At 35.4% G+C, this 27,020-nt stretch overlaps 1 protein-coding gene across 2 annotated transcripts in view; it reads left to right on the top strand.

Moving 5' to 3' along the window:
- Cmc1 (C-X9-C motif containing 1) overlaps positions 1-27,020 on the top strand; it is a 79,184-nt gene that overhangs the window by 50,686 nt on the left and 1,478 nt on the right. For both annotated transcript variants that reach the window (XM_069998509.1, XM_069998510.1), the window contains exon 3: positions 21,649-21,739. In XM_069998509.1, the coding sequence (XP_069854610.1) occupies positions 21,649-21,739 (91 nt within the window). The remainder of the gene's footprint in view (positions 1-21,648; positions 21,740-27,020) is intronic.

Here is a 27,020-nt window from a genome sequence, read left to right as displayed (position 1 = left end):
CCTTCTGTATTTCAAATGTACTTATTAGCAATATTAAAGGGTTTTTTTTTGATTTCTCTTATGTTCTTTATCCTCATCTCTTTTACCAACTATTCCTTGAAGTATTTGAATGTATGTTTTTATTAAATTCTTATATAGTATGACATTTGAGCTTGCATCTTCTTTTCCTTAGGCATATTTGCAGAGAGTCCTTCTGTTTCCTCTGAAATATTGTGGTTGAATGCTTTTTAACACTTCTGCCACCTTTTTCTGATGTTTGACTTCCCCTGTGGGCTATATTGTGAGGGCTAGGGTGTTCTGTTTTCTTTCCTGAAACCTGGAGTGGGAAAGAGGGGGAAGGTTCAGGTGCAGTAGTTTATTTTTATTTATTTTTAATAGCCTTTAGCATTTTGTTTTCTTTCCTGTTGGGTTATTTTTGAGTTTTCCTCTCTCTTGAATGTGGGTCCATGAAAGATGGCATACCCTGTTTTGGGGGGTTTTTGGGGTTTTTTTTTTGTTAGTTTTTTTTTAAACCACCAGTGAAACTCATTGGAATCTTGAAGCTGGGTAGATTGTGTTGGCTGCTTTTGTTTTGCTTCATTCTACTTTTCTCTAAGCTTCCTATTTACTCCTAGTCTGCTTCTGTTGAGAATGAAGTGATATTACTGGGAATTCTCAGGTATTTTACCCTGTTTTGTTTTCCCGGTATGTTTTAGACAGTAGAATTGAGATTAAGATCCATGCTGTTCAGAGCCTTGCTGGAATCTTCTCTGTGTTTCATCGATACTGTTTTTTCAAATTTATGGTGTGAGTGGACTAAGAATTCTGAGAATTATATTATTTCTGAGATTGTAAAATGCTGCACTTTTTAACCAGAATTGTTCTGAATATCTTATGTCTGAACTGTTTTATTAGCATATAAACTAATTTTCCCTATCCTAAAAATGTATTTTTCTTCCTTTCCTCTAATTTACTGAAAACATTAGTGCTAGTTAAAACTTTTTGAAGTGTGTGGTTTTGTTTATGTCATTCTCCACTGTCTGTAGGATCAAGCCTAAACTTACATTTAAAGTCACTAATCAATTTTTCCCTTTCTTCCTCCTTATTTTCTTACTGAATACTTTCTGTTTTCCTATTAGGCACCCTGGTATGTTAAAAAATGGAGTTACTTAACAAATAATACAGTGTACTAATCACAGTATACATTGTGAGTTTCAGACCCTTTAATGATCATCAGATCATCAGACCTTTCTTACAGGACACAATTTAAGCAGTTGGCATATAGCTACTAGAATTCATTTTGCTATTCCATTTAGTTTCAGCATGGTGTCAAATCATGTTAGGTCAATCAAATGTCATTACATTCTAAAATTTGAGAGTTAAAAAACCCTCAAATGTAAGGATTTGCATTTACTTAGAGAAACTATACTGTAAATGTTTTCTTTTTTGCAGGAGGTACCTGCAGACCCTCTCCCCTTTCCCCTGGTAAAGGCTGAAAATCTTCTCTCACCACCTTATTCTGTGGTTTTTGAACCATGCTGAAGGCAGTTCTCCTGATTCATTGTGACTTTTTTCAGTTGTGCACTTACACAGTTTGAAAAACTATGGCTCTCACTGTTGAGACTGGAGTCTGGCCCCAGAGCCTCTTAGCATCTGGTGTGCCAGCTGTACTTTTCCCTACCCCTATCTTGTGTTTTTTGAAGATACTTCCATTTTTGATCCCCCACTAAAGGGGAAGGTGTTTTGGATTTTTGATCCCATGAGAGGGGATGGCCAAGTTAATTACAAGATGTTATATAAAATTATTTGCTGGGCTGGGAAGGTGGCTCAGTGGTAGAGCACTTGCCTTGCATGCCTGAGACCCTGAGTTCGATTCCTCAGCACCACATAAGCAAAAAGAAAAAAGCCAGAAGTGGCACTGTGGCTCAAGTAGTAGAGTGCTAGCCTTGAGCTGAAGAGCTGAGGGACAGCGCCCAGGCCTAGAGTTCAGGCCCACGACCGGACCAAAAAAAAATAAAATTATGTGCTATGGTTAGGAAAGGTTGGAGTAAACCTCATAAATCAACTCAGCTCAGGCAGGTCTCCAAGTATAAATAAAATGAAAGGAAGCCACTTACAGGTGAAGTGCTTACTTATTCATTGCAATGGCAACAACGATAACAAACAAAAAACTCCCAATGAAACAACATGATGGCGTGCTTGTTAGGCACACATGTATACAAAATGTTGTTTTCCCTTATATTATCCATATTGGTCAGGATATCATGAAGTTCAAGTTGATCCTCTGTTCTAGAATTTCTATGCTAATCATGCCTTTACTGAAGTTCCAAATGCCTCTTTAATAAAATAGTAATGCTAAATGGAGTACATCCTTTTAATTTCATAGAATTCCATTGTCTCCTGTTTGTCTCAGTGGCCTGTGAGCGAAAAGCCATGATTGCTGTGTGTATAAGCTCAATTGAGATGGAGGACTTAATGTTAGAGAAAAGGGATGCTTGTCTCTATAGGATCTGGTTTTGGGTACGTGTCAATAGGAACGGGGGAATTAGCAAATGAAACATTAACTGGATAAGGTGAGCAAAGAGACCACTGTAGAGAAACATTGTGATGCTCAGAATTTGACATAATTTGCAAGAAACAATAAAACTGGACATGTTAAATTTGAGGTATATGTTGTAAGATATCCAAGAAGATACTTAGCTTTTAATAAAAATTGTCTTTGAGTCTTAGGTTTTAGGTTTTTAAACAACACTTAGCTTTTAAGTTTCTTCTTTCACTTGAAGACTTTTTGTCTTGTGAAGTCTATGTAATTCTCTAAGACCTTTTATATTTTGCATATAGGATTAAGTTTGAGCTGCATGATCATGCAGGGTTGTCTTTTTCTGCCATTTCTTGATGTATGCCATTGAACTGATACATGTCAGTGCTACCTTTGGAGCAAGCACAAAAACATGCTGTCATATTTGTATAAACGCATTGTGTTTGTGAGATGCTTACTTTCTGGCTATGGGTACAATAGAATAGTGAAAATTACACAAATGCTTTTATATAATTGCTTTATTTTCTTACGGTAAAACTTTCTAAAGTTGTCAATTATAAGTAACAAAATTTTGGATAGAATTTCTTTTAGTTAGATGAAATAAATGCCTCTTTTTTTTTTTTTTTTTTTTTTTTTTTTTTTTTTTTTTTTTGTCGGTCGTGGGGCTTGAACTCTGGGCCTGGGCGTTGTCCCTCAGCTCTTCAGCTCAAGGCGAGCGCTCTACCACTTGAGCTACAGCGCCACTTCCGGTTTTCTGGTGGTTTATTGGAGATAGGAGTCTCACGGTCTTTCTTGCCCGGGCTGGCTTTGAACCGCGATCCTCAGATCTCAGCCTCCTGAGTAGCTAGGATTACAGGCGTGAGCCACCAGCGCCCGGCTGCCTCTTTTTTTTTACAGTGCAGGACAAATAAATTTTTATAGCAGCTTCAGATGTTGGATAGACTTGGAGAATTTCTCTTAGGTTTTACAGGCTTTGAGGCCAGCATTAGTATCTGGGTAATAGTGATTCTGAATGTTCTAAGAAAGGCCATGGAATGTTTGCTTTGAGATTTTAAGAAATTTATATACTCACTTATGTATAGAAAATACCGTTGTGTGTGGCTTTGTGAAGAGGGAATTAACACAGAAACTTTTTCATTGGTTATTAAGGAGCTTCATGAGGCTACGGAGCAATGAAGGCTAGTGTAAATATGACAGGCTGACTTTGTAGAGAAATCTTGATGAGATGTTATCAAGCCTGGCTGCAAAGAAAATTTGAAGATTGCCTTATAGTTGAGAATGTCCAGTGAAGTTACTTCCTGCAGCTGTTTAGAAAATTTTCCTTTTCAAATGAATTATACAAGCACAGCTTTACAAATTAGTGAGCAGTGGAACTATCAGATGTCTTTATATTGCCTCTTATTTTTAAATGGCCCAGTGGTTTGCAATGCCGAGTTCATATGTATGTACCTAGTTTTTAGTCCTGGTATGTCAAATACTTTAAGCAGTCTGTGTACACCTTCTGTGCCTGGCTGCAGTATAATGAAACCCTTCAGTGCAGTCGTTTCTTTCTCCATTATAAAAAAAATTTGAATTGTTTATGCATGGTAATTGTGGACTTAAGTTTGTGTTGGAAGTTGACAGGATTTTAGCCATCATTTGTAACTTCTTTATGTGTTTCAGTATCTTGATTTAAGAAAGTTTTAAGAAAGTTAATAGTGTAAACCAGATAATTTTTATTGACTGAAAATGAAACAGAAGCTGGAACTTTAGAGTAATCTAGTGAACTTTAGAGTAATGTAATGAAAAATTCATGCTGAACATGCTTTTCTAAGTTTTATAGCTTATAAAGGCCTAGAAACAATACATAAAACAAAATATAGCCAATATACAGAATTCCTTTTTTCTTTTGTTACTTGAAACTTCTTAGAATGCTGATCTTACCTTGAATGGTTATTTAATTACTAGATATGTAGTGTATTTCAACAAATAGGCAATATTTCTGAACAAACCGAATATTAAAACTTACATAGATATTATTAAGTACCAGAAGTTAAGAATTTATCTGTTCTTCATGAATAAAAGAGATACAACACTTTAATTGCAATTTAAAGAGCTATTGGAAATGATATAAGTAAATAAGAATTTGCTCAGGTTATTTCAGTTATTTTTATAAGTTAAAATTTTATTTTGTTGACATCTTAGAAAATACATTGGTGTTCATTGATTTAGATAAAATAGAGGGTGTAGGTTTTCAACACAGGCTTATTTAAGTAGTAGGAGATTTGTTATCAAGGAACCTTGTTATCATAGTGTAATGAAATCAGGTTTGGGTTCTGTACTGAATTTAACTCTTCATATTTTTGTTCCCATATAGGATTAGGGATAAGCTAGTTTATGCAATGTAAAATGAAACAAATAACCTGAATACTTTGGAAGGAGAAAATACAGTTTTTATACTCTGCTATTCCAGAAACAACTTCAGTTAATCATTTTTCCAGTGCATTCATTTTACTGTGATTTTATTTTTTCTATTTGGTTTTAAGTCATTTTTAATGTAGGTTTTAGTTTTTGTATTAATAAGCTTTACTTTCATTTTAGTGATACCTTAAAATGAAACTCCACCTGACCAGTAACTTAGGTTAGCACAAGAGTAACTTAGGTTACTACAAGAGTAACTTAGGTTGCTCGTGCCCATTTACATTGGCATTAGAAACTATTCCTGATTTTGAATGGTTAAGAATCTAGTAATCTCATCTATTGTTATTTCTATTGTTTTATTATCTATAGAAATAGACATTTCAATATTCTGTTGTCAGATAAAAGCATTATCTTGTTGATTTCTTCACTTCTTTAAGATTTTCAAGGGGCCTGCACTGATGACCTACTTAAAAGGCAACATACTGTGCTTCCTTCTCCATAATCCTTTCCCCTCTTTCCACAGCTCTTACTGTATTCTAACATATTCTGAAGTATTATGGTTCTTGTCTATCTTTTCCTTTCAGAATAAGCTTCACAAGTTCAGAGATCCTGACTTGTTTGATTCATGTATTCCAAGTACATAGAAAATGGCGTGGTGCATAGAAAATACTCAGTAATTGTTTAACAGAAGAGTGAATTAAGAATATCTGTGTTTTTTTTGTTTTTGTGTTTTTTTTTCAGTGTTTTTTCTACTGTTGAAGATGATAAGCACTGGAAGCATGCCCTAGGCCGTAGGTTTTAAAGCTCTTTACTGACTTTACTATAGGTAACATTTTAAAATATAGCTCATTATATATATACACAGAGAATTTTTGTATGTACCATCTATACAAAAAAGACAGTGTGTCCTGATATTCCTTATTTCCTTTTTAACATGAATGCTATAAACTGGACATGTGTAGGCAAGCACATACATGAAGTAAACAATTTCAGAGGCTAAGCTACATATTTGCACCATGTCTCAGAAAACCAAAGGTTCAGAGAAAAAAAAGCTATAACACAGTAATGTGGTACTAGATAGTAATAGTGCATTCTATGTAAAAAACTTCAAAAAGGAATTAAAAAGTTTTCATCACAAAGAAATGGTAAATGCTTCAGATGTGCCTATATTTGTATATATTGAAACATCTTATTAGTTTGCATAATAGTTGTGTATAAGTTAAAAATTAAGAGAAAAGAATGCTACTTACTGTATTTTTATGATCCACAAAATAGTTGCATTTTTTAGTTTGCATAGGCAACTGATAAACAAAAAATTATGTAAACAAAAAATTATGTAAATGTTGAACCTAATTTCCCTTTGTCTTATGTGACTTTAGAAGTGTTTCATCTTACTTTCAGGTTGCTCTTTGAGGTTAGTTGTAAAAATTTATATTCAACTTTTACAGCTATTACTAGTGTATGAACCTATTACAGGAATTAGGGATACATTACTTAAAAAATAAATGGAGCCTGAAATATGTTCATTTTTTTCATTATGTTTGTTAACTGTATTTCTTCTTGAGGAGGAATATTTCCTTCTTTTTAAATGGGAGCAAATAGGAGACAGACTGGGTTAAAAGACATAGTTAAAAGGAGCCTATGATTCATTTTGAAATCTGCATAAAATCCAGGACCAAAGGGTTAGGAACAGATTGTTAGAAATCTGATAAGACTTAATAGGGCAGGAATTATGCATATATTCTGGTAACTAGAATGTGATAGGTTCTTGCCATAAAAAATAATGATGTTGAGACTCCTTAAATGATTTGTTGGTTAGCATAGTAACCATGTAATTTTTAGTGTTAAAATCAGAAGACCTTCTTCTAAAACTTTTTTCAGTTTAACATTAAAAAATATGATGATTCCCCTAGTTTTCAAGTTTGTATATTTTGAGAAAGCCCTTTTTAGCTTAATGTCAGCAAAGCAGCTGCTGCTTGATTTTACTTTGTGAAACACTGAATTATTCATTTCCATAAACAAAACTTCCTTAGTAATTATTTAGCATTAATTTATTTCTCTTTCAATCAACCCTGTTGACATTTATTCTGAAATTAAAAATATTCTTTTTAGAATTTAACAACTGAGACTTTAACAACCACTTTCTCTACTCCGGATCCTGATATAAACTTTTATAATTTTTTATTATTTTAATAAAGTTTACTGATAACAGATAGAACAAAAGTATAATGGCATATAAAAGTACTTCTTGAGATCAAGCACTTCTACTTTAACTTGTTAGATTTAACAATAACAGTTTATGCATGAGCATGTTTAGCAGATATCTTGAATTCTAACAATGTCAATTTGTTGCAAATATCTTAGATAATTTTTCATTTGTCCTTAGATTGTTTAATGACTAGTGGAAAAAAGGGAAAGATTATTGTTTTACAGTTTTTGTAACTCTTCCATCCAACTTTGCAAATATGAGAATAGTTCCTTAGATTTTATGCAACCTTTATAGCAGCCCATGAGGGGTAATCATTATAGTCATTGCTTGTAAGTCTTCCTTAAGCTGTCAGTGTTTTACTACTATTTAGCATTTCTTATCATTTTTACTATTTCTGGGATGTTCATTGTTTCATTTTTTTGTCTTTACTTTTTGTTTAGTTTTAAGTATGTCATTTATATGTCTTTATAAAGAAGGGCAGTCTATATTAGCTTAAGAAGTAACTGGTAATTGAATAAAGGAGGGAAGCATTCCTTTACAAAGTAGCATTTATTCAAACAAAACATTCTTTTCTTAAATTCTTCTTGGAACACACAATTAGATAACCTGTAAAATGATACAAATATAATCAGTGTGGGTTTGAGTGAAATGCAAACTTTTAGTTGAGAGCTCACTTCCAATCCCTATTGTTGGCTTCTGAATAGAAGTAAATGTACCTTAATCACTAGCCTGGGCCACAGAAGAGGATGAGATCTGTGAAATCAGAGATGGGGGAATTAGAGATGAGAGAAGACTATCTAATTCCTTTTCTCCTAGGTTCTGTGGTGCTTTTTAGGATGGTAGATGGAGAAACCCCTGCTTCTTATCACTTGTTGAGTGGGAGGTAGCAGTATTTGAAGGCATAGCCACATAAGCATAATTATTCATCTAAACAGATGACATTGGAAAACAGCCATTAACTGGGAGTTTGTATGCAGATATATTTACATTATTTCCTCTGAGGGGTTTTAGAAATCTGTGTAGTTTTCATAAGACAAAAATTTTTACCTTTATAAGCATAAATTCTTGGGCTACTGTGTTTCCATTCCTGCAAGTCAATTCATGGTCTGGAATAAAGATTAATTACAGTTTTAAACATGGGACTGTGTTATACTTGTTGAATACAATTTTGTGTTTGCATGAACTGTTTGTACATGTATGGTTTGTATATGTATAGTTGCATAATATATACATATATACGTGACATATTTCTTTGAAAATGTTTTATTTATAAGTAAGAAAATCAAGCCAAGATGAATGGCTTCATTTTTTATGTTCTCATATATATACATATAGATATTTCTGTTCTCATATATTAAATAATTTAATAATTTATATATAATTATTGGGTCATATTCTCCCATCTTCATCTTGTCCATAAGCCCTCCCTTTCTTCTACTGGTAGCCAATACCCAACCAAACTTGTTTTACCTTCTTGTCATTCATTTTTTTTTACAGTGTGTATTAATTGTACAAAGGGATTTCCCTTGGAAAATAACATAATGTAAACTTTTTAATAAGTCTATGCTAATAAAACGTTTAAAAATTCTTTTGTTATGTTGGCAGTGAAAAATCCGTAAGATCTAGGATATGAATTGTTAAAATTTATGTTACTAGATTGCATAACTTTTGGTTCCTCATAGTCTTTTTCTATTAAGGAATAAGTATCTAACACACCAGATAGGGCAAATCAAAGTTAAATAATACCTATGATTATTTAACACTTGGCCAATCTAATTATTAATGTTTATAAATAGTAAATATGTATTTATGCATTTTAATTTATGCATTTTATGTAAATATTTTCTTTTTTGTGAGGGGGTTCAGTTGTGGGGCCTCTGGGCCTGGGCGCTGTCCCTTAGCTCTTCAGCTCAAGGTTAGCGCTCTACCACTGAGCCACAGCGCCACTTCTGGCTTTTTTCTTTTTGCTTATGTGGTGCTGAGGAATCGAACCCAGGGCCTCAGACAAGCGCTCAACACTGAGCCACCTTCCCAGTCCTGTAAATATTTTCATATGTTACATAGTTATATACTTATATACAATTTTATATATGTTAGAGATTACTTAGTACTCTCTAAATATATTGTTCTCAGTTCTAGTAAACTGTATCTGTTCAGCTATGAATTTCATGCTTAAAAATATTTTTGAAAATCAATATTTTCATCTGATTTTTTGAGGCTTGCTAACAGGCAAAACAATCATTTCTGTTCAGTATATTCAGCAAACAGTTTGACTTCCTATTCTTCACCTTCAATTTAAAGATAATTAAAGAATCAAAGAGGAGTAAAAAATCTATTCATGTTCTCCTTATTATGAAATTATAAATGTATAAGCACTTTATTTTTGAATTTTTGAACTTCCCTACTTAACAAGTATGAATCAGTTTGTTTTGCTTTTTCTGGAAAAGTCATAGAAATTGTTTATTGGCTTGTATATCTCTTTATGAGACTGTAGTGGCAGAAAAAATGTGGTATAAAAAGAGGTGTTTCTTCACATATCTTATCTGTTCCTAACATAAGCCTATTTTTTAGAATAATCAATGTTTAATAAACTATATTCATAACTACTTGAGCTGCTAAATAGTGAGGTTTGTTTTAAAAAAGTCAAACTTACTTTATGTCAATTTACTATTTGCCCTGTGTAAGATGTTTTTAATTACTTCACTCCATCTCTGTGTTCAAATTAATCTCATTCTGCTATATATTGGTGCTCAAATTAGAATAAACTTTAATCAACTGTGTTATCCCTGCCATGCTAGACTTAGAAAAGCTACTCCTGGCATACTGAAGATGCATGCATTTTATTTTCAATTGTAATTTAAAAGTAAAATCAGAAATATTGATTTCTACTTGACTGGAGGGATGATTTAGTTTGAATATCAGCCTGATCTTAATCAGGTGAGAATTAATTGAGTTGGAGGTATTAGATATTCAGTGATGTTAACTGAACCGTGATCAATCCAGAGAGAAGCTTTCTCTTGGACTGTGTTAGAATTATCAAATAGCTCGTGCAATACAATGTAAAATAATCTTTTCATGTTTATCCTTCTATCTTCTTGTCTCATTAAATGCACCACTAAATTCATCTTGTACACAGACTAATCTTTAAAGTAGAATGCTAATAATCCACAATTTAATAGAAAATTAAGAGCACAATAATTTTGTTAATACTATTATCAGAATTTTTATGATATATTTTTCAGAGCCTAATTTTAAAACCAAGTGATTAAAGATGTACTTTCAAATATACTTGGGATATATAAATGAAAGTAGTAGTTTTATGTTTGTAAAGAAGTATGCAATATAGAATTAATTTGATGTTTATATTCACAAATAAGAATACAGTGTGTACCATTATATTGGTCTGAAATGTGGCATGGGCTTTTCATTTAAGAGTGTGTTAACAATATCATAAGTGTTGTGAAAATATAAATGGTGAGATAACACCTCCATAGGACTTGCTTTTAAGTAGTAAAATTGTAAAACTCTTTAAATATACTGCAGTCAAAACAAGATCGATTAGTATTATTAATACCCATGGATACTTATTAAATGTCTAATTATATTTAGCACACCCTGTCTTTTAGTCCCCTTTCTTTTTCCTCTTTAAACGTTAGAATAGACTTATTTACTAGCTCATTTTATATTTTTGCCAGAGTAGTTATGACTTTGTGTTAAATGAAAGAAAACTGATGATGTGACTTTTGATGTATAGGGAAATAGTAGGATCTATGAAGGTATGTATTTTGTAAAAAGGAATGTCCACATTTGTATTGGAGAAGAATTAGTTTTTGATGAAATCAAAGTGTACGTCCCTAGGTTGTGATCAACCTAGTGGAGTTCTTAGTGGGATGAAATAGGTTTCCCGTACATTTGTTGGCACACCTAATGATTCTGGGGGCAGACAGGGGATTGCTGGCTTTTTTTTTTACTCCTCATATTAAGGGTTTCTCTTATCTGGAAACGACTCCTCATTCTGTTGACCTGAAACTTTTCCTGTCTCCCTGCTCTTGTCCCTCCTCTTTCTCCTTTCCCCTCAGCCTAGGCAAAAAGATATTCATGAGACTTAATTTCAAACAATGGCAGGGCACAGTGGCACTTGGCTATCCTCCTCAGTAACACAAGGAAGCACGAGGAGGAGACTCAGCCCAGGCATAAAGTGAGACCCTACCTCAAATATAGCCAGAGCAGAAAGGGGCTAGAGGTGTTCCTCAACTGGTAGAATGCTTGCTTATAAACACTTGCAAATAAATGAAGGCCTCCAATTCAATGCCAAATCCTCCCTACCTATCTACATAAACAGAAAAACAAAGAACTAGGGCAGGGGGCATGAAGTATGTATAGTTAGAAACCAACTCAGTTACTTTTAAGACCTGGTTGGTCATTATCTTAGTTCTGATTGTCTTGGATTCCTAAGAAGTTGTGATTGCTATCACTTGAAGGTGGAACAATTGAGGTTCCAATGAGATGCTTAAGGTATAGTTCCATCACTACAGGTAATTGTCCTATTTAGAGTCTGGTCTGTTCTGTTCTTCCATGCTCCTAATGTTCCTTAGTGGTAGCTTTGGTCCCTTGTTATAAAGATCTTCCTGGATTTCAAGGTGACTGCAAAGTGAAGAACATAGAACAAGGACAGATACAAAATGGAGCTCAGTGCTTTTCAGAAAAAAATAGTTGTTATTACTTTGAATCATTCCTGAAAGATAATTTCTCTATTTTAAGGTTGGATTACCTGCCTCATGCCATCTGCAACCTTAGTTTCCCTTTGTCATATAATCTAACATTCTCAGTTTATACATCTTTAGGGGCTATATTCTACTTAACATAGGCAGAAAATGATTTAAAAAATCCACCCCCCCAAAAAAACCCCAAACCCTCAAATACTTAATGTTGAATAAAAGAATAACTATTTTTTTTATATTTACATATGTGACAGTACAAGATGTTCAGCAAAAGAATAAGAAAAGTAATATAATAATTCAAGTTTAGCTCACCGTTGTGTCATCCTGGGCAATACCATCATTGTATTATTATTGTTAACTATTCTGTTGAGTCATTTTTAGCACAGTTGAGGGTAACCGACAATTTATGAAAGTAACTGACAAGTCATGATGAAAATTATTCCTAGAGTGAAATAATAAACTATTTGGAGATACAGGGAAAATAGATCACCAAGACTACTTTGTTAGCTTTATACAGGGATTCAGTGCATCTATTTGATAATTGCAAGAATGAGTAAGTTTCTATTGTACTAAAAATGTTAGGCAGAAGCTGGGCGCCAGTGGCTCACGCCTGTAATCCTAGCTACTCAGGAGGCTGAGATCTGAGGATCATGTTTGAAGCCAGCCCAGGCAGGAAAGTCTGTGAGACTCATATCTCCAATAAACCACCAGAAAGCCAGAAGTGGCACAGTGGCCCAAATAGTAGAGTGCTAGCCTTGAGCTGAAGAGCTGAGGGACAGCGTCTAGGCCCAGAGTTCATGACCTACCAAAAACAAAAAACAAAAAAAAACTAGGCATAATACATAGGACACATTGTAACTCCAGCAGAACTAACTAACTCTTGATCCCTGAGGAAAAAAAATCTTAAAATTGGGGCCGCCTTAAAGAAACAGCTCAAAATTTATCCGGAAATGGCTGAGTCCTGCAGGATTTGGATGCAGGTGTTCGGAGTAATGACTAAATTCCTATATGAAGCAACCCAGAACCTAATTTTAATAACCTGGAGTGAACTGGGCAACATAAACAAAAAGCTTCTCAAAACTTAAAAATTTATTGGTACCTGCCCTAGCCCTGGGAATTTTGGTAGACCTTTCATTCTATATGAAACTAAAAGGTAGGACGTGAGATTAAAAGTTTCTATTCAAGGTGGTGGAAATTCCACAGCTTTATGCTACCATATCAAAGGACATGCTTCTTGGATTTACTCTCTCAGTACATCTACCTTTAGATATTAAGTTAGAAGAATACCAGACTTAAAGGAGAATTTTACATATATATATATATATATAAAATTATCATATGCAATATATAATATATAATTATTTTGTGTTTTGTTTTATATTAGGTGATTTTGGAGATTGAACTCAGGGTTTTAGGCTTGTGAAGTTCTTGCTCTACCACCTTCAAGTGTGGTATGTTTTGAGCCCCTGGACAATTATTAAAGGAATATGACAAGTTATTGAAACAGTACGTATAAATAACTTATTGACAATGCTTAGCACAAAGTATATACCATATGTATTACATATAATATAGATAGACAGACAGATAGATAGATAGATAGATAGATAGATAGATAGATAGATAGATAGATAGATAGATAGGTAGATAGATGCTGTCAACTCTTTTGAACTTGTAAAGAGAGAACTGGTAGGCATTCCTGAGAAGGGGGGTCCTAAAATCCTCTATTTTCCCTGTTTTGGGGGGATGTCTAGATTGTATCTCCATGTTTTAGGATAGTAAATCGCACCACCGTAAATGCCTTATCTAACCCCAAACCATTGTTGAAAGATTAAATTCTCTTAGGTTAGAAATTATAAAAGCCATAGATAGAACACCATTTTGAGTCTTCTACTCCAGTTTCATGAGGAGCAGGGAATATTTCTCCTTTTTTCATTTATCTATTTCTACTGTTAAACTAAAATAGATCCTTTCAGAATAGATATGGGCTATGTAGTTCAGTGGTGGAGCACTGACTAATCATGATCAAGGAACTATTTTCAATTCCCAGCATACAACAAGAAAAAAAAAAAGGAGGAAGAAAAAAGAATGTCAGTTTTCTCTGTGAGGCCTGGCAAGATCAAAAGCCATGAGAATCATTATTGCAGTAATTAAAACTCCTCCTGGAAGTAATCTTAGTAAAGTAAAAGTTATTCGTGGACCCTAATTATATATTCAGGGTGAAACACATGATTTCCTTGACGTCTGTGATGTTACATAGTTTTCATACATTAGACTTTATGAATTGGTATTTCTTTGTGGTTGAACAGGTTCTTCTCAGAAAAGCTTCAGATACTTGTAACTAACTCCACTTGGATGTTTCACAGGTCCCTGGCTCAGTATATCTTAAAATCATCTTCATCTTGTTTTCATCTTTCCCTAGCTCCCAACAAAACAGAACAAGATCATTGGCAGTTCATTTTTTATTGTGTGTGTGTGTTTTATGTCAAAGTGTTCATATTCAATTATTTTTCTGTTTATTATTATTATTTTTTATTGTGAGAATACCATATAGAGGAGTTACCATTACATGGGCAAGATAACGAGTACATTTCTTATCAAGCATTGTTGCCTCCTCTTTGTTTCCCCTTCCCATCCCTTCCCGTCCGTACTCCCCCCTCCTCCTACCCGCTCCCCCCCCCCCACCAAAGTTGTAAAGTTCATTTTTCGACATAACGACTTGTACATCTCATTGTTGCAATGGGTCCGCCTGTATCCCTAGTTAAACGATTTGTTTTTGCCCTTCCCCTCCACAAATTATACCAACATCAAATACAGTGAAAGCATGGGTTATACCATGGGAGAGGGACATACAAAGCAACAAAGAAATTATCTTATAAATATGTTAGAAACAATTGCATGAAAGGAAAAAAAAACATTTGAATACTTATCTTGGGGTTCATTCCCCTAACATCAACTTATCTGACCTTTTCTGCTTGACTCAGACATATACTAGTTATTGCAAATAAGGGAGAAACTTCTCTGAAGAGGAAAGGATGGCCAATAGACACATGAAGAAATGCTCAAACTCTCTAGCCATAAAAGAAATGCAAATCAAAACAACATTGAGATTCCACCTCATCCCAGTTAGAATGGCTATAATCAAGAACTCTAGTAACAACAGATGCTGGAGGGGATGTGAACAGAAGAGAACCCTACTGCATTGTTGGTAGGAGTGTAAACTTGTTCAACTACTTTGGAAAATAACATGGAGGTTCCTCAAAAGACTCCACATAAAGCTCCCTATAACCCAGCAATCCCACTTTTGGGCATTTACCCAAATGATCACAAACAAGACCACACTAAAGCTACCAGCATAATTATGTTTATTGCAGCATTATTTACTATAGCTAAGATATGGAACCAACCCAGATGCCCCTCAGTAGATGAATGGATCAAGAAAATGTGGTACATATACACAATGGGATTCTATGCCTCCATCAGAAAGAATGACATTGCCCCATTTGTTAGGAAATGGAAAGGCTTGGAACAAATTATATTAAGTGAAGTAAGCCAGGCTCAAAGAAACATAGGTCCCATGATGTTTATTATAAAGTCATTAAACTTTACCATCCTGCACTCAGGTATTATCCATGACTTCTTTATTGATTACCCTCATGACCAATTATATTTCTAGTTCTTAGTTCTTTCAAATTTCAATTACATCATCATTCATCTACTTCTGTCCACTTTTACTTCCTCTGCCTTTTTATCTTCTTTCCATATTTTCTTTCAATTATTCTAATGTCCAGTGTTATCCCTGCTTCCTCTTCAGTTTTCTGCAGAAGCAAGTATGATTACGCTATTCCAGTCTTAAAAAACCTTTCTGAGGAGTTTTATTGCTCTTCGAACAAAGCCTCCAATTATGCTTGGTATGTACCTTGCTACCTCTGCTTCACAACAAACACCAGTGAGCACGCACGCATGTGCACACACGTGCACGCGCGCGCACGCGCGCACACACACACACACACACACACACACACACACACACACACACACACACACACACACACACACACACACACACACACACACACACACACACGACTTAATGTCAAAGGTTACAGTAGTGTGGCCTGACTCTTAATCGCCGGACAGTCTCTTGTGCTTCCTTTGTTCAGAATAAGATTTCTTCCTTTTAGTAAACATAGTATATACATCTTTGGCTTAAAATACTTGATATGGGAACTCTTATTTGAAAATCTTTATGGTTCCCACCACATCCCTTTTGCCCTTCTGTAAAGAGTAATTTCAGAGTAGGTAAGAAACTCAACCATTAGCTCTTTTTACTTACCTGTCTACTTCAGGTAATTTTCCTCAGAAACTTAGCATAACTCCTACAGAACAAGAACCCTGTCTGTCTTGTTCAGCTCAGAGACTCCAAAACCTAACAGTGCTGAGCACACAGTAAGTACAAATGAAAGAGTGTTTTGTTGTTGTTTTTGTTGTTTTATTTTGTTTTGTGTTTCATGGTATTGGGGATTGAACTCAGGGTTTTGGGTTTGGGAAGTACTTGCTCCACCACTTTCAGATGTGGTATTTTTTGAGCCTCTGGACAATTATTAAAGGAATATAACAAATTATTGAATTAGTACATGTAAATAACTTATTGGACAATGCCTAATACAAAGTACATACCATATATAGCTGTTGTTTTTCTTACATTGTAAAGACTAGACATGTGATTTTGTTTTTCACTCTACTTTGGAAATTAGAGTAAAAGCTAATACAGTATTAACAAATGGATATTTTCTTCAAGACTGAAGTAACAACATTCATACACATTATGTTTTTCCATCCATTATGTTTTTTCCATTTGAAATACTAGTTTTAGGGGTACTTGGAAAATTATCCATGCAACTTTTTTGCCTTTTGGTTAGACTGCTTGCTGAAAAACTCATTGAAAGGTTTTATTCAACTTTAAGTGAATTAACTTGCCATCCAATCTGAAGATACTTATGATAGATGGCTTTGCCTAAAGGTTGGATTGGGCTTTTCCAAAAGTTAGACTACTGGGATTATTGACACAGTCTGTTTAAAATGTTTTCATAACTCTCACGAAATCCTGTTTTTTATGTGCTTTGAGGCATTGGTTTTCTCCAGCTGAGCTATTATTAGAAAGAATTGAACAAAATACTGTCTCATTTGGCTCAGCCCTCCATCCTTACATTTGAAGCTGGTGAGCTCAAAACTGAGCGTGACCTCCTGTTGTGTTCAGATACTTTTTCCTTCACAGCTTCCAGAGGGCTGATGATTACTGAGGTTGGCACTGCACTTGGGCATGTCCACAGAGGTTTGGCATTCAACTGCTACCTACAGAAGTCTTCACATGAGAGAGAGCGTTACTTGAGGAACTTTAGTTTCAGATTTTAATTTTTACATTACAAATTTAAACTTTCAGCTATCTTTGAGGCTAATTGTTAGCATCTAGACAGTTATACTCTGTTTTATACACAGACACACACAGGCACACACTTGTAAGTATATATAATTTTTTTCTCCCAACACTGAGAGGTCTCATCTAGTCTATATATTATTAAAACTTCATACAGTTCTGTAACTGGTTGGTGGGTATTTTATACATTATGTTTAAAGTGTATTTCTGTCCACATTTATACAACATAGCAGTTGTGCTTAAGATTTTAATTTGTAGATTGATATATGTTATGAATTAGCTTGACTTTATCATTTTAAGTTCCCAGTTTTAAACCCACTAAGTGGCAAAACCCCACTAAGTTGGTGACGGTACTCTTGGAAATATTGTGTATAGCTTGTATGTTAAAATTCTAAAGTGAATTGCTATCCATATATATATATATATATATATAGAAAGATATATATATATATAAAGATATAAAAAGTGCCCTATCTAAAAGTGGTTGTGAAAAATTCATTAAAAATCATATGGATATATACATGAAATGATAGGGATATATCTTTTAGCTAGGTATCTCTGAAGATTGTCTTCTTTCAGTGACTGGGTTTTAACTGGATAACTGTACTTAAAATACATTGTACAGAACTCATTAAGTCAGAGAAAAATGTTTCAGTCAGAATTATATATTGGCTGAGTAAGGATGCTTATGATTACTTGGAGTTACATAAATATTGAGTTATAAAAGTTCCGTAAATTGAATTAAAAAAAGAAATGATTACAGTTTCTTATTTGTGTTACTGCTACCTATGTGGAATCTTAAAAAGGTTTTTTATATCATGGTAAGCTGTAAATTATATACATTGCTAGTACTTAATTACAGGATGAATTTTGTTTACAAATTGAGATGTAAGTTTGTTGATTTTTTTCTATATGTTTTTGATGCAAGTATTAGTATAGCCGAAGAATTTTTCTTTTTCCTTTTTTCTTTCTTTTTTTTTCAGGCCCTGGACTTAGGACCTGGGAGCTGTCCCTAAGCTTTTTATCTACTACTTGAGTCACAGTTCCACTTGCTGCTTTCCCTCTTTCCTTTTTTCTTTTATATCTTTTTTTCTTTTCTTTTTAATGATTAGAGACAAAAGTCTCAAGGACTTTTTGGGGGGCTAGCTTTGAATGTGATCCTTAGATCTCTTGAGTAGCTAGGAGTATAGGGTGAGCCACTGGTGCCCAGCCTTGCCTTGCCTTCCTTTACTCTTTTTCCTTTTTTCCCTTCCCCTTTCCCTTTCCCAAACTCCTGCCTCCTCTCCTCTCCACTCCCCTCCTGTACTGGGGTATGAACTCATGGTCTGGCTGAGCTTTTTGTCTCATGGTTGGTACTGTAGCACTTGATCCATGCCTCTAGCCCAACATTTTGATTTTTAATTGGAGATAGCTTTTTAGACATTTCTGCCCAGAGTAGCTTTGAACTGAGATTCTCAAACCTCAGCCTCCTGAGTAGCTAGCATTCTGGGCATGAACCACTTGCCTCTGTCACATAGGATATTTTTATCAGTGGCTTGTTATATGTTAGTAGTTTCCTTGAGAGGTATACACAATGAAAATGTGGGAATTACATATTCTTGATATTTTAAAGAATAGTCTTGAGAACACGTTTATCAAGGTTTGTAATTTAACAATCTCTTTATGGGCACTGTTTACTGATGTTTATTTGTATTACTTTGATATATTTAATTGATGGCATTTTACTTTCATAATCCTTAATGATTAAATTTATTGATAGAATCAGGTATATATATTTTAAAAAATTGTGCCAGTCATGGGACTTGAACTTTGGGCTTGGGCACTGTCCCTGAGCTTTTGTGCTCAACACTAGCACTCTACCACTTAAACCATATTTCCACTTCTGGTTTTTTGCTGGTTAACTGAAGATAAAAGTGTTAGAGACTTTTCTGCCTGGGCTGATACATAACTAGGTTTCTCAGATTGCAGCCTTCTAAGTAATTAGGATTACAGGCACACCGGGAGATATATACATTTTTTTAAATAAAATTGAAAAATGGAAGCAATTTAAAGATTTGTTTCAGAATATCATTTTAGAAATCATTTTGTAATATTATCAATATCACTATTATACAGATACATGCTAATGTACAATGAAAGAAAGTCCCACATTAAAATCTTTAGGCCAGTCACAGTCATGATTACTTCTGAAGATACTTGGACAAGTGAAAATATATATAGACCAGCCCTTTAGTGTGATCAGGACACATAACTTCTGTTTTCCATCAGTTTTCTGATATGAGGACATTTTAATAAGTTAATCTTAAATGCAATGCAGTGCCAAAGCATTCTGTGTTGAGCTTTTCAGCTCAGTAAATGCGTAAAGTATACTTTTGATAAGTTATTTATTTCATTTGTATTCTCAAGAAAATACTGTAGATTAGTCAGTTATCATATTTTCATTAGGCAAAATTTATGATGCCAATTTCCTATATTCTAGACAATATTTTAGTGAAATAGTTTGGTATTAGGGGTAATAAGGTGGTAATAGCAGTAAGGAGTACAGCTGGTTGCCACTGAACTCGGCAAATGTGTTAAAAAACAACAACAAAAAACCCCTTTAGCCAGTTGAATCAATTCTGGATTAATTTTATATATACATTATCTTCAAGGATTACTCATGTCCTAATTATTTATATGAGATCATGAGCTTTCAATATCTTAATATGGTGCTGTAAGTACAAAACTAACTTGTACAACTAAGTATTAATGGGTTTAGAGATGGCTCTCTAAGTCTGCTTTGTGTTTTAAGTTGTAGGGAGACCTTACTCAAAAGACACAGAATTTCCTTCAGTTTTGCTTGGCCCAGGTCAAGTCAACTTGACTTTTCTGCACAAAGCACAGAAATATTTGTAGTTGGAACAAAGAAGGTATCTGATGAGGTTCAGAGTTAACAGACTGATTTGGGAAGGAGATAAATTAATGATGGGAGTGCTCACAACTAGTGAACAAGAGTTACAGGGAACCAATCTGTGTCCTTGTTCTTATTCTACTGATTCTATTTGATGTAAGCCATGATGCTGCAGAAGCTACAAATATATGTGTAATAGGACACTTGTACTTGGGAAAGCCACCCTAATGAGTTTTCATAATTTTTTTTTTTGGTCATGTGGAATGAATCTGTGGCTTGGTGCTTAATAGTGGAGGACTCTACCATTTGAGACGTACCTTCAGTCCTTATATTTTTTAGATGAATCTGATTGCTGCAGTGGCTTTGAACTTGTGATATCTTAAAAAAACATTTCTTAATCATTTTTGCTTGATGTGGTGTAAAATTACTTGTGGTATATTTCACAGGTATTCTGTACTCTTTTTTTTTTATAGGCATACCTGCATCTTAATGGAGATTTCTGAAGTTACTTCTTATTTTAAGCTACTTATATAAATAACTTAAATTTCATAGTAAATGGAAGGATAATACATAAGAAAATGATCTTGATTTTTTTTTTTTTTATGGAAGGAGCTAAAGACATTGAGGAGACATTGCTTTTCCTAATGCTTCTTTGGAAGGCTATTTGATACCATGTTTTAAGGTCTGAGATGCAAGTGGCCAGCTAGTTGATAGATTAGAGAGAGCAGCTCTGGAACCAGAGTAGCTAGTAGTCAAAAGGAGGGCCCAGAATAGATGGGATATAGAGGAAGCACATTGTCCTGTGGAATGGCTAAGGTAGGGCTGAATCCAACCCAAACACAAGGCAGAGTGCTATGTGACAAAACTGTAGGCAGACCTTTCTCTGTTTGTGGTCCTGAAAAGGCAGATACAGGGGCCAGGGTAGTTTAAAAGGTAAGCTACTAGAATGGAAAGTTAACAGAAAACCATTTGAAATTTGTGGGGTGTACCTAAACTTGACTTGGGAACTAAATGGGTATCCTCTTGCCAGAAAGTAAAAATGTCCCCTTAGCTAAAACCATTGCATGGTTCTCTAAAAAACAAAAAGTGGCGGAGGCTACATGCCTCATATGGAGAGGATGCACCTAGATGGACACTAGACACTCATGTCTAGAAACAGTTTGGATTGTTCTTATTTCTCCTAGAAGACAAACTACCAGAATGCTGCTCAGCCTTGGCATTGCCTTCCTTCAGGAAACCTCCTTATTTTTATGTCAGCAGACCTGCCCTCCCACCTTTTCAAGTCTTCTTTATTTCTACAGAGTTAATGGTGTTCTTATTCTGCTTTTACTAATATACATGCTTTTTGTTGAACGTGCATTGTGTGTGGAGCTATCTAGATAGTGCATGTTCAGTGAATGTTTTAGAGCTATTAAACATTGAGTTGATAAAATTACAAGCTATCTTTCCATTTCAACTTTTTTTAAATTTCAGATTTTACAAAATGTTGCAAGGACACTGGAATTCTTATGGTAGTCAAATGCCGAAAAGAAAATTCTTCATTGAAAGAATGTCTTACTACTTAGTAAGTAGTTAACTGAATCTTTATGATTGTGTGTGTTTGTGTATAGTAAGAGTATGTTACTAGCTCATTCAGTATATGTACTATATTCTGTACTTCCTTAACTAGGTTCTTCATGTTTTCATATGCACCTAAAACTTTTATGTGTTAAAGATCATTCAGAAAGAAAAGTGATTTTTCAAGTAATGTTTATCAGCGTTGATGAAAAATGTGGTCAACAAAGTAGGACTTTTCACATGAAAATCTCTTCATGAATAGATTGATTTATAAAATATATACTAATTTTATTTCTTGTAATTTAAAGGCACTGAATTAGAATGTCTTTTTTTTTTTTTTTTTTTGGATCATGGTCTTGCACTCTGGGCTTGGGCATTGTCCCTGAGCTCTTTTGCTTTAGACTAGTGCTCTCTCCATTTTGGGTTTTCTGGTGGTTAATTGAAGATAAGAGCCTCATGGACTTTCCTACCCTCACTGGCTTTGAACCATGACCCTCAGATCTTAGCCTACTGAATAGCTAAGATTATAGGCTAGTTGCTAGTAGCTAGGATTATAAGCACCTGGCTTAGAATATTTTTTTATTGTGTGTGTGTGTGTGTGTGTGTGTGTGTGTGTGTGCACACGCGCATGCATGCGCTGGCGTGCGTGCACCAATATACTGGAGCTTGCACTCAGAGCATGGGTGCTATCCCTTGGCTTTTCTGCTCAAGGTTGGCACTCTATCATTAGAATTGCAGCTTGCCTTCTGGTTTTTCAGTGGCTATTGGAAACAAATCTCCAGGCTTTCCTGCCTGGGATGGCTTTGAACCTCTGTAGCTGAGGAGCATGATTGATCATAGGCATAACCAACTGTGCCTGGCAGAATTAGAATTTAAGAACTTTTCTAGTCTTATGGTTTGTTGTATTTAACTCCTAGGAAAGGTGTAGCAAATAATTTGAAAGATGTAAAATACTTATGTAATATATTCAAATTGAAGCCAGGTGCTGGTGGCTCACACCTGTAATCCTCGCTACTCAAGAAGATGAGGTTGGAAGATTGTGGTTCAAAGCCAGCCCGGAAGATTGTGGTTCAAAGCCAGCCCGGAAGATTGTGGTTCAAAGCCAGCCCGGTCAGGAAAGTCTGTGAGATTCTTATCTCCAATTAACCACCAGAAAACTGGAAGTGACACTGTGGCTGAAGTGATAAAGAGCTTTGAGTTGAAGAGCTCAGGGCCAGCACCCAGTCCCCATCACCAACATATTATATATATATATATATATGTATGTATGTATGTATATGTATATGTATATGTATATACAAATTGATTTTTGAAATTAATCAAATTTGTTAAAATAAGCGTTCTACCACTTGAGCCACAGCACCACTTCTGACTTTTTCTTTCTTTTTTTTTTTTTTGTCGGTCGTGGGGCTTGAAACTTCTGACTTTTTCTGAGTAGTTTATTGGAGGTAAGAGTCTCATAGACTTCCTGTCTGTGCCAGTTTAGAACTGTGATCCTCAGATCTCAGCATCCTAGGCTAGGATTAGAGGTGTGAACCACCACTGCCTAGCTAAATTATATTTCTAGTAGTATATTTTAGTAGGTTGTTGCCCAGTATCTGATCAATCTGGTTGTCTTAAATAGGGTCACATGTTAAGTACCAAATCAAGCTGCTTTAGCCAGAGAACTGAGTCACACAAAACCAAAAGGGTATGAAGAAGGTCTTAGAGAAAAGATGCCTGCTGGGCATACAAGTCACAAAATCAACTCCTACATGTGGATCAATACCTCATGAAATTCCCAGTACTTGGGCAGGATTTTGAGTTCAGTTTGGGTCACATAGTGAGTTTCAGGCTAGCCTGGGCCATGTAGGAAGCATTTGTTTCATAGTAAAACTTAGCTGATGTCATGAGTCCAACCATTCCTTGAGTCAATCTTCCAGGTAAAGCTTATGAACTTGGGTAGACTTTCCTGTGGTTCTATGAAGTTCAAAAACCTGTGGACTCAAGGTTCAATTTAAACTCTACCACTGCTTTATTTTTTAAAATTTATGTATATTTATTTTTGGACATAGGATTTTACTATATGTAGCCCAAACTGGCTTTGAACCTGAGCTCCTCTTGCCTCAGTAATCTAAATGCTGGCATTATAGGCTGATGCCACCATGGCCTATCCTGTCCTTGCTGTATAATGCCAAATTATATATAAATTGAAGAATCAAGTGAAAATGGCATATAAGCAGTAAATGCATTATTCCTTTCTTCATGTACAAATAGAATAGTTGAGTTCTAAGATCTAAAACATTTGGTGAGAAACACTTAGCACAGAAGATACTATGCATTCTTCTCACCCCACGTCCCCAGACTGGCATCATCTGAGCTTTGGAAAAGCATTGGTGCCTAGTTCTTGTCTTATCTGCATCCTGATAGCTCAACCAATTGAAGCAGATAGTAGAGTGACATGTATTGGCTTTTACACATTCTGAAGGACCTATGTATAACTAAGATAGAGACTGAAAAAAATATAAGTTGCAGTAGGATTTACTAAACTTAGTCCTTGGTTATTCTTATCTTAGAAGAAACTCGGAATATCAGCCCATCCCTAAGTAAGTAATCTAGAGATTTTGTTGTCAAATGCAAATCCAGAGGAATCTACTAGTGATTTAGGCTAGACAGTAGTTAAAAAAATTTGCACATTCTTTCTATCCACTTTATCAAGAATATGCACTGTTTCTTTAATGTAGAATCTGGTTCCTGCCACTCTGTAAGCTGTTTATTTCATTAGGTGATTTATATCAGATTATAGAGATCAAACATCCGCCAAGTGAGCCAGGGCACTGAAGTATAGCATGACATAAAAGTATTGCCCATGGGTCAAGAGAATGTTGACATCCACATATCCATATATTAAAACCATCTGTAATCAGGTAAAATAGATTTCTCATTGCTCAGACTCCTCATGAGAGCACAATTATAGGCAAAAGCCGAAGAGGAAGAGATTGCTCATAGTGATTATTTACTTGTCCCCTTTGTACCATCACTTGAGAAAGTTGTCCGCACATGCCTTACTTTTGCTAAGATTCAAGAAAGGAGAAGGGAGAGGGAACTGGTACTCATGGTAGTATGTTATCAGGCCAAATTCAAAGCAAAAGTTCAGTTCTATAGGAAAGATACCAAGCCCTTTTCTTAGAGTATTTTTTTTTTTTTTAGAAAACTTGTAAATTATTTTCTGCCTTCTTGTAAAGGATGCAGACTAAGCAAACCTCTGGGCAGTTTTATAATAATGAATGGACAGGACCATGGACATAGCCCTCTGGCTAAGAAGAGTTGGGCCTGGTTTGTACTTTGAACAGGAGGAATGGACAAGGACCTGGGAGCAAAAATGTTTTGGCTTCCTGAAATCTAGGGAGCCTGTGAAAGTCAGAGGTAAAGCATATTACACTTAATGGTCAGACTGCCCATGAAGCTAGAGAAGAAAAACCTGGGATATGAACAAGACGAGGAACACAGTACAAGAAGTAGTGTACAACCACTCAGCAAACATGGCAACCCTTTCTATCGTTCATCACTATATCGCTCTGTAATACAAGGGCTGCCTCCCTTCCTAGTCATTTTGATAGGCCTTAGACTGGAAATGGAAAATGTTGATAAAGTACAGCTTTCACTAGTACACAAGCCCAGCATTTTCTGGGGAAATGGAAATTAAGGAACTGCCTCCATCATAAATGCATCCAGTTTGCCAGAAGGGAGTATTTCTCCAACCCTACAGCCCCTCACAGCTCTTCTCCTAGTCTTTTGAGCTAGAACTGCCTCTTTTCCACCTCATAGAATGGAGCAGGTCACAATCCTGCTGTAACTTTGTAGGATAACTGAGATAAACCACTGAGCCACTCCTCCCTCACATTTCAGTGGTATATATATCCCTGCACAAGAAGTGCTGGGTCTTCTATACCCTGTCTTTGAAAGTGCATCAGTCTCTCTCTGAGGCAGGGCACATATCACTCTGAGATAACCGAGGAGCAGATAGACCCAAATAAGGAACATGACATCTGTACCTACAAGTCTTTCCCTTCCACTTCACAGGACTGAAAAAAAGTGCCTGGAAAACCAGTCACACAAATAATTTAATTCAAGATGTGTTCTATTTAATGGACATTTTTATTAGGAACTATTTCTGTTGCTGTAAAGTCTCTGTTGCTGTAAAATATCTGGGTAACTATATTCACATGGAAATGGTCAAAAGCTATTGCTGGGGATTGGTGGCTCATGCCTTCTAGCTAATCAGGAGGCTGAAATCTGAGAACTGTGGTTCAAAGCCAGCCTGGCAGACAAGTCTGAGAGACTATCTCCACTAACCATCAAAAAGCCAGAAGTGGAAGTGTGGCTCAAATGGTATAAAGCTAAGCAAGAGTATGAGGTCCTGAGGTTAAGCCTCAGTACCAGTACAAAAAGGAAAGGAAAAGGAAAAGGAAGGGAGGGGAGGGGAGAGAAGGGAGGGAAGGGAAGGGGAAAGGAAAGGAAAGGAAAGGGGAAAAGGAAAAGGAAGGGAAGGGAAAGGGAAAGGGAAAGGGAAAGGGAAGGAGAAAGAAAAGGGGGGAGGGAAGAAGGAAAAAGGGTGAGGAAGGAAAGAAAGAAATATAAAAAGAAAGAAAAGGTGAACGACAATGGAGAAAGTAGAGGTTAGGGGCAATTTTGCTTTTTTAGGGAAAAAGCTACTGAAAAAGGCTTTTCACACTATTTACTGATTAGTGCTACAGGATTTGGGTCAGGTAAACTCAGAATGGTGATTTGTTTGTTTCTGTTGACATTACAGAGAAATTTAAACTTTTGTGTCCAAAATTTGTTTATATATTGATAGTTTTTTTTTAAATCACTGATTCAGTCTTGAAAATAACATGCTCTTAGTTCAATTTAGTACCCCTTCCTGCAGCGAGGGAAGGGCAGAGGGGACAGAGAGGGCAGCCTGGGCTCTGCTTCTGGGTCAGAAGAGCTCAGCTTTAGCCTTGCGACCTTGGATAGGTTTCTTACGGAAAAAAGAGAATTCTTTCTGGAGTGATTGGAGCTACTGTGTATGTAAACACGTTTACCTTGGTGCCTAAAGCAGAGTAGGCTGGCTCTTTTTTGAAATGCACTAATTAGATCTGTATTTTATCTTCAAATAAGAAAATGTTCTGCTTTGTTTTACTTTCCAACAAGTGTGGTAATCCACACTTCCTCTTCACTTGATTGTAACATTTTGACATGTTAATAATTTGTACTCCTTTATTTCTACCTTTCACTTCCATGTACTGTGATCTCATTTCTGAATG

This window comes from Dipodomys merriami, unplaced genomic scaffold, assembly GCF_024711535.1.
Source record: "Dipodomys merriami isolate MVZ:Mamm:240054 unplaced genomic scaffold, mDipMer1.0.p SCAF_52, whole genome shotgun sequence".
NCBI lineage: Eukaryota > Metazoa > Chordata > Mammalia > Rodentia > Heteromyidae > Dipodomys > Dipodomys merriami.
Note: the sequence above shows the minus strand (reverse complement) of the source record. Positions and strands in the feature narration are given on the sequence as shown.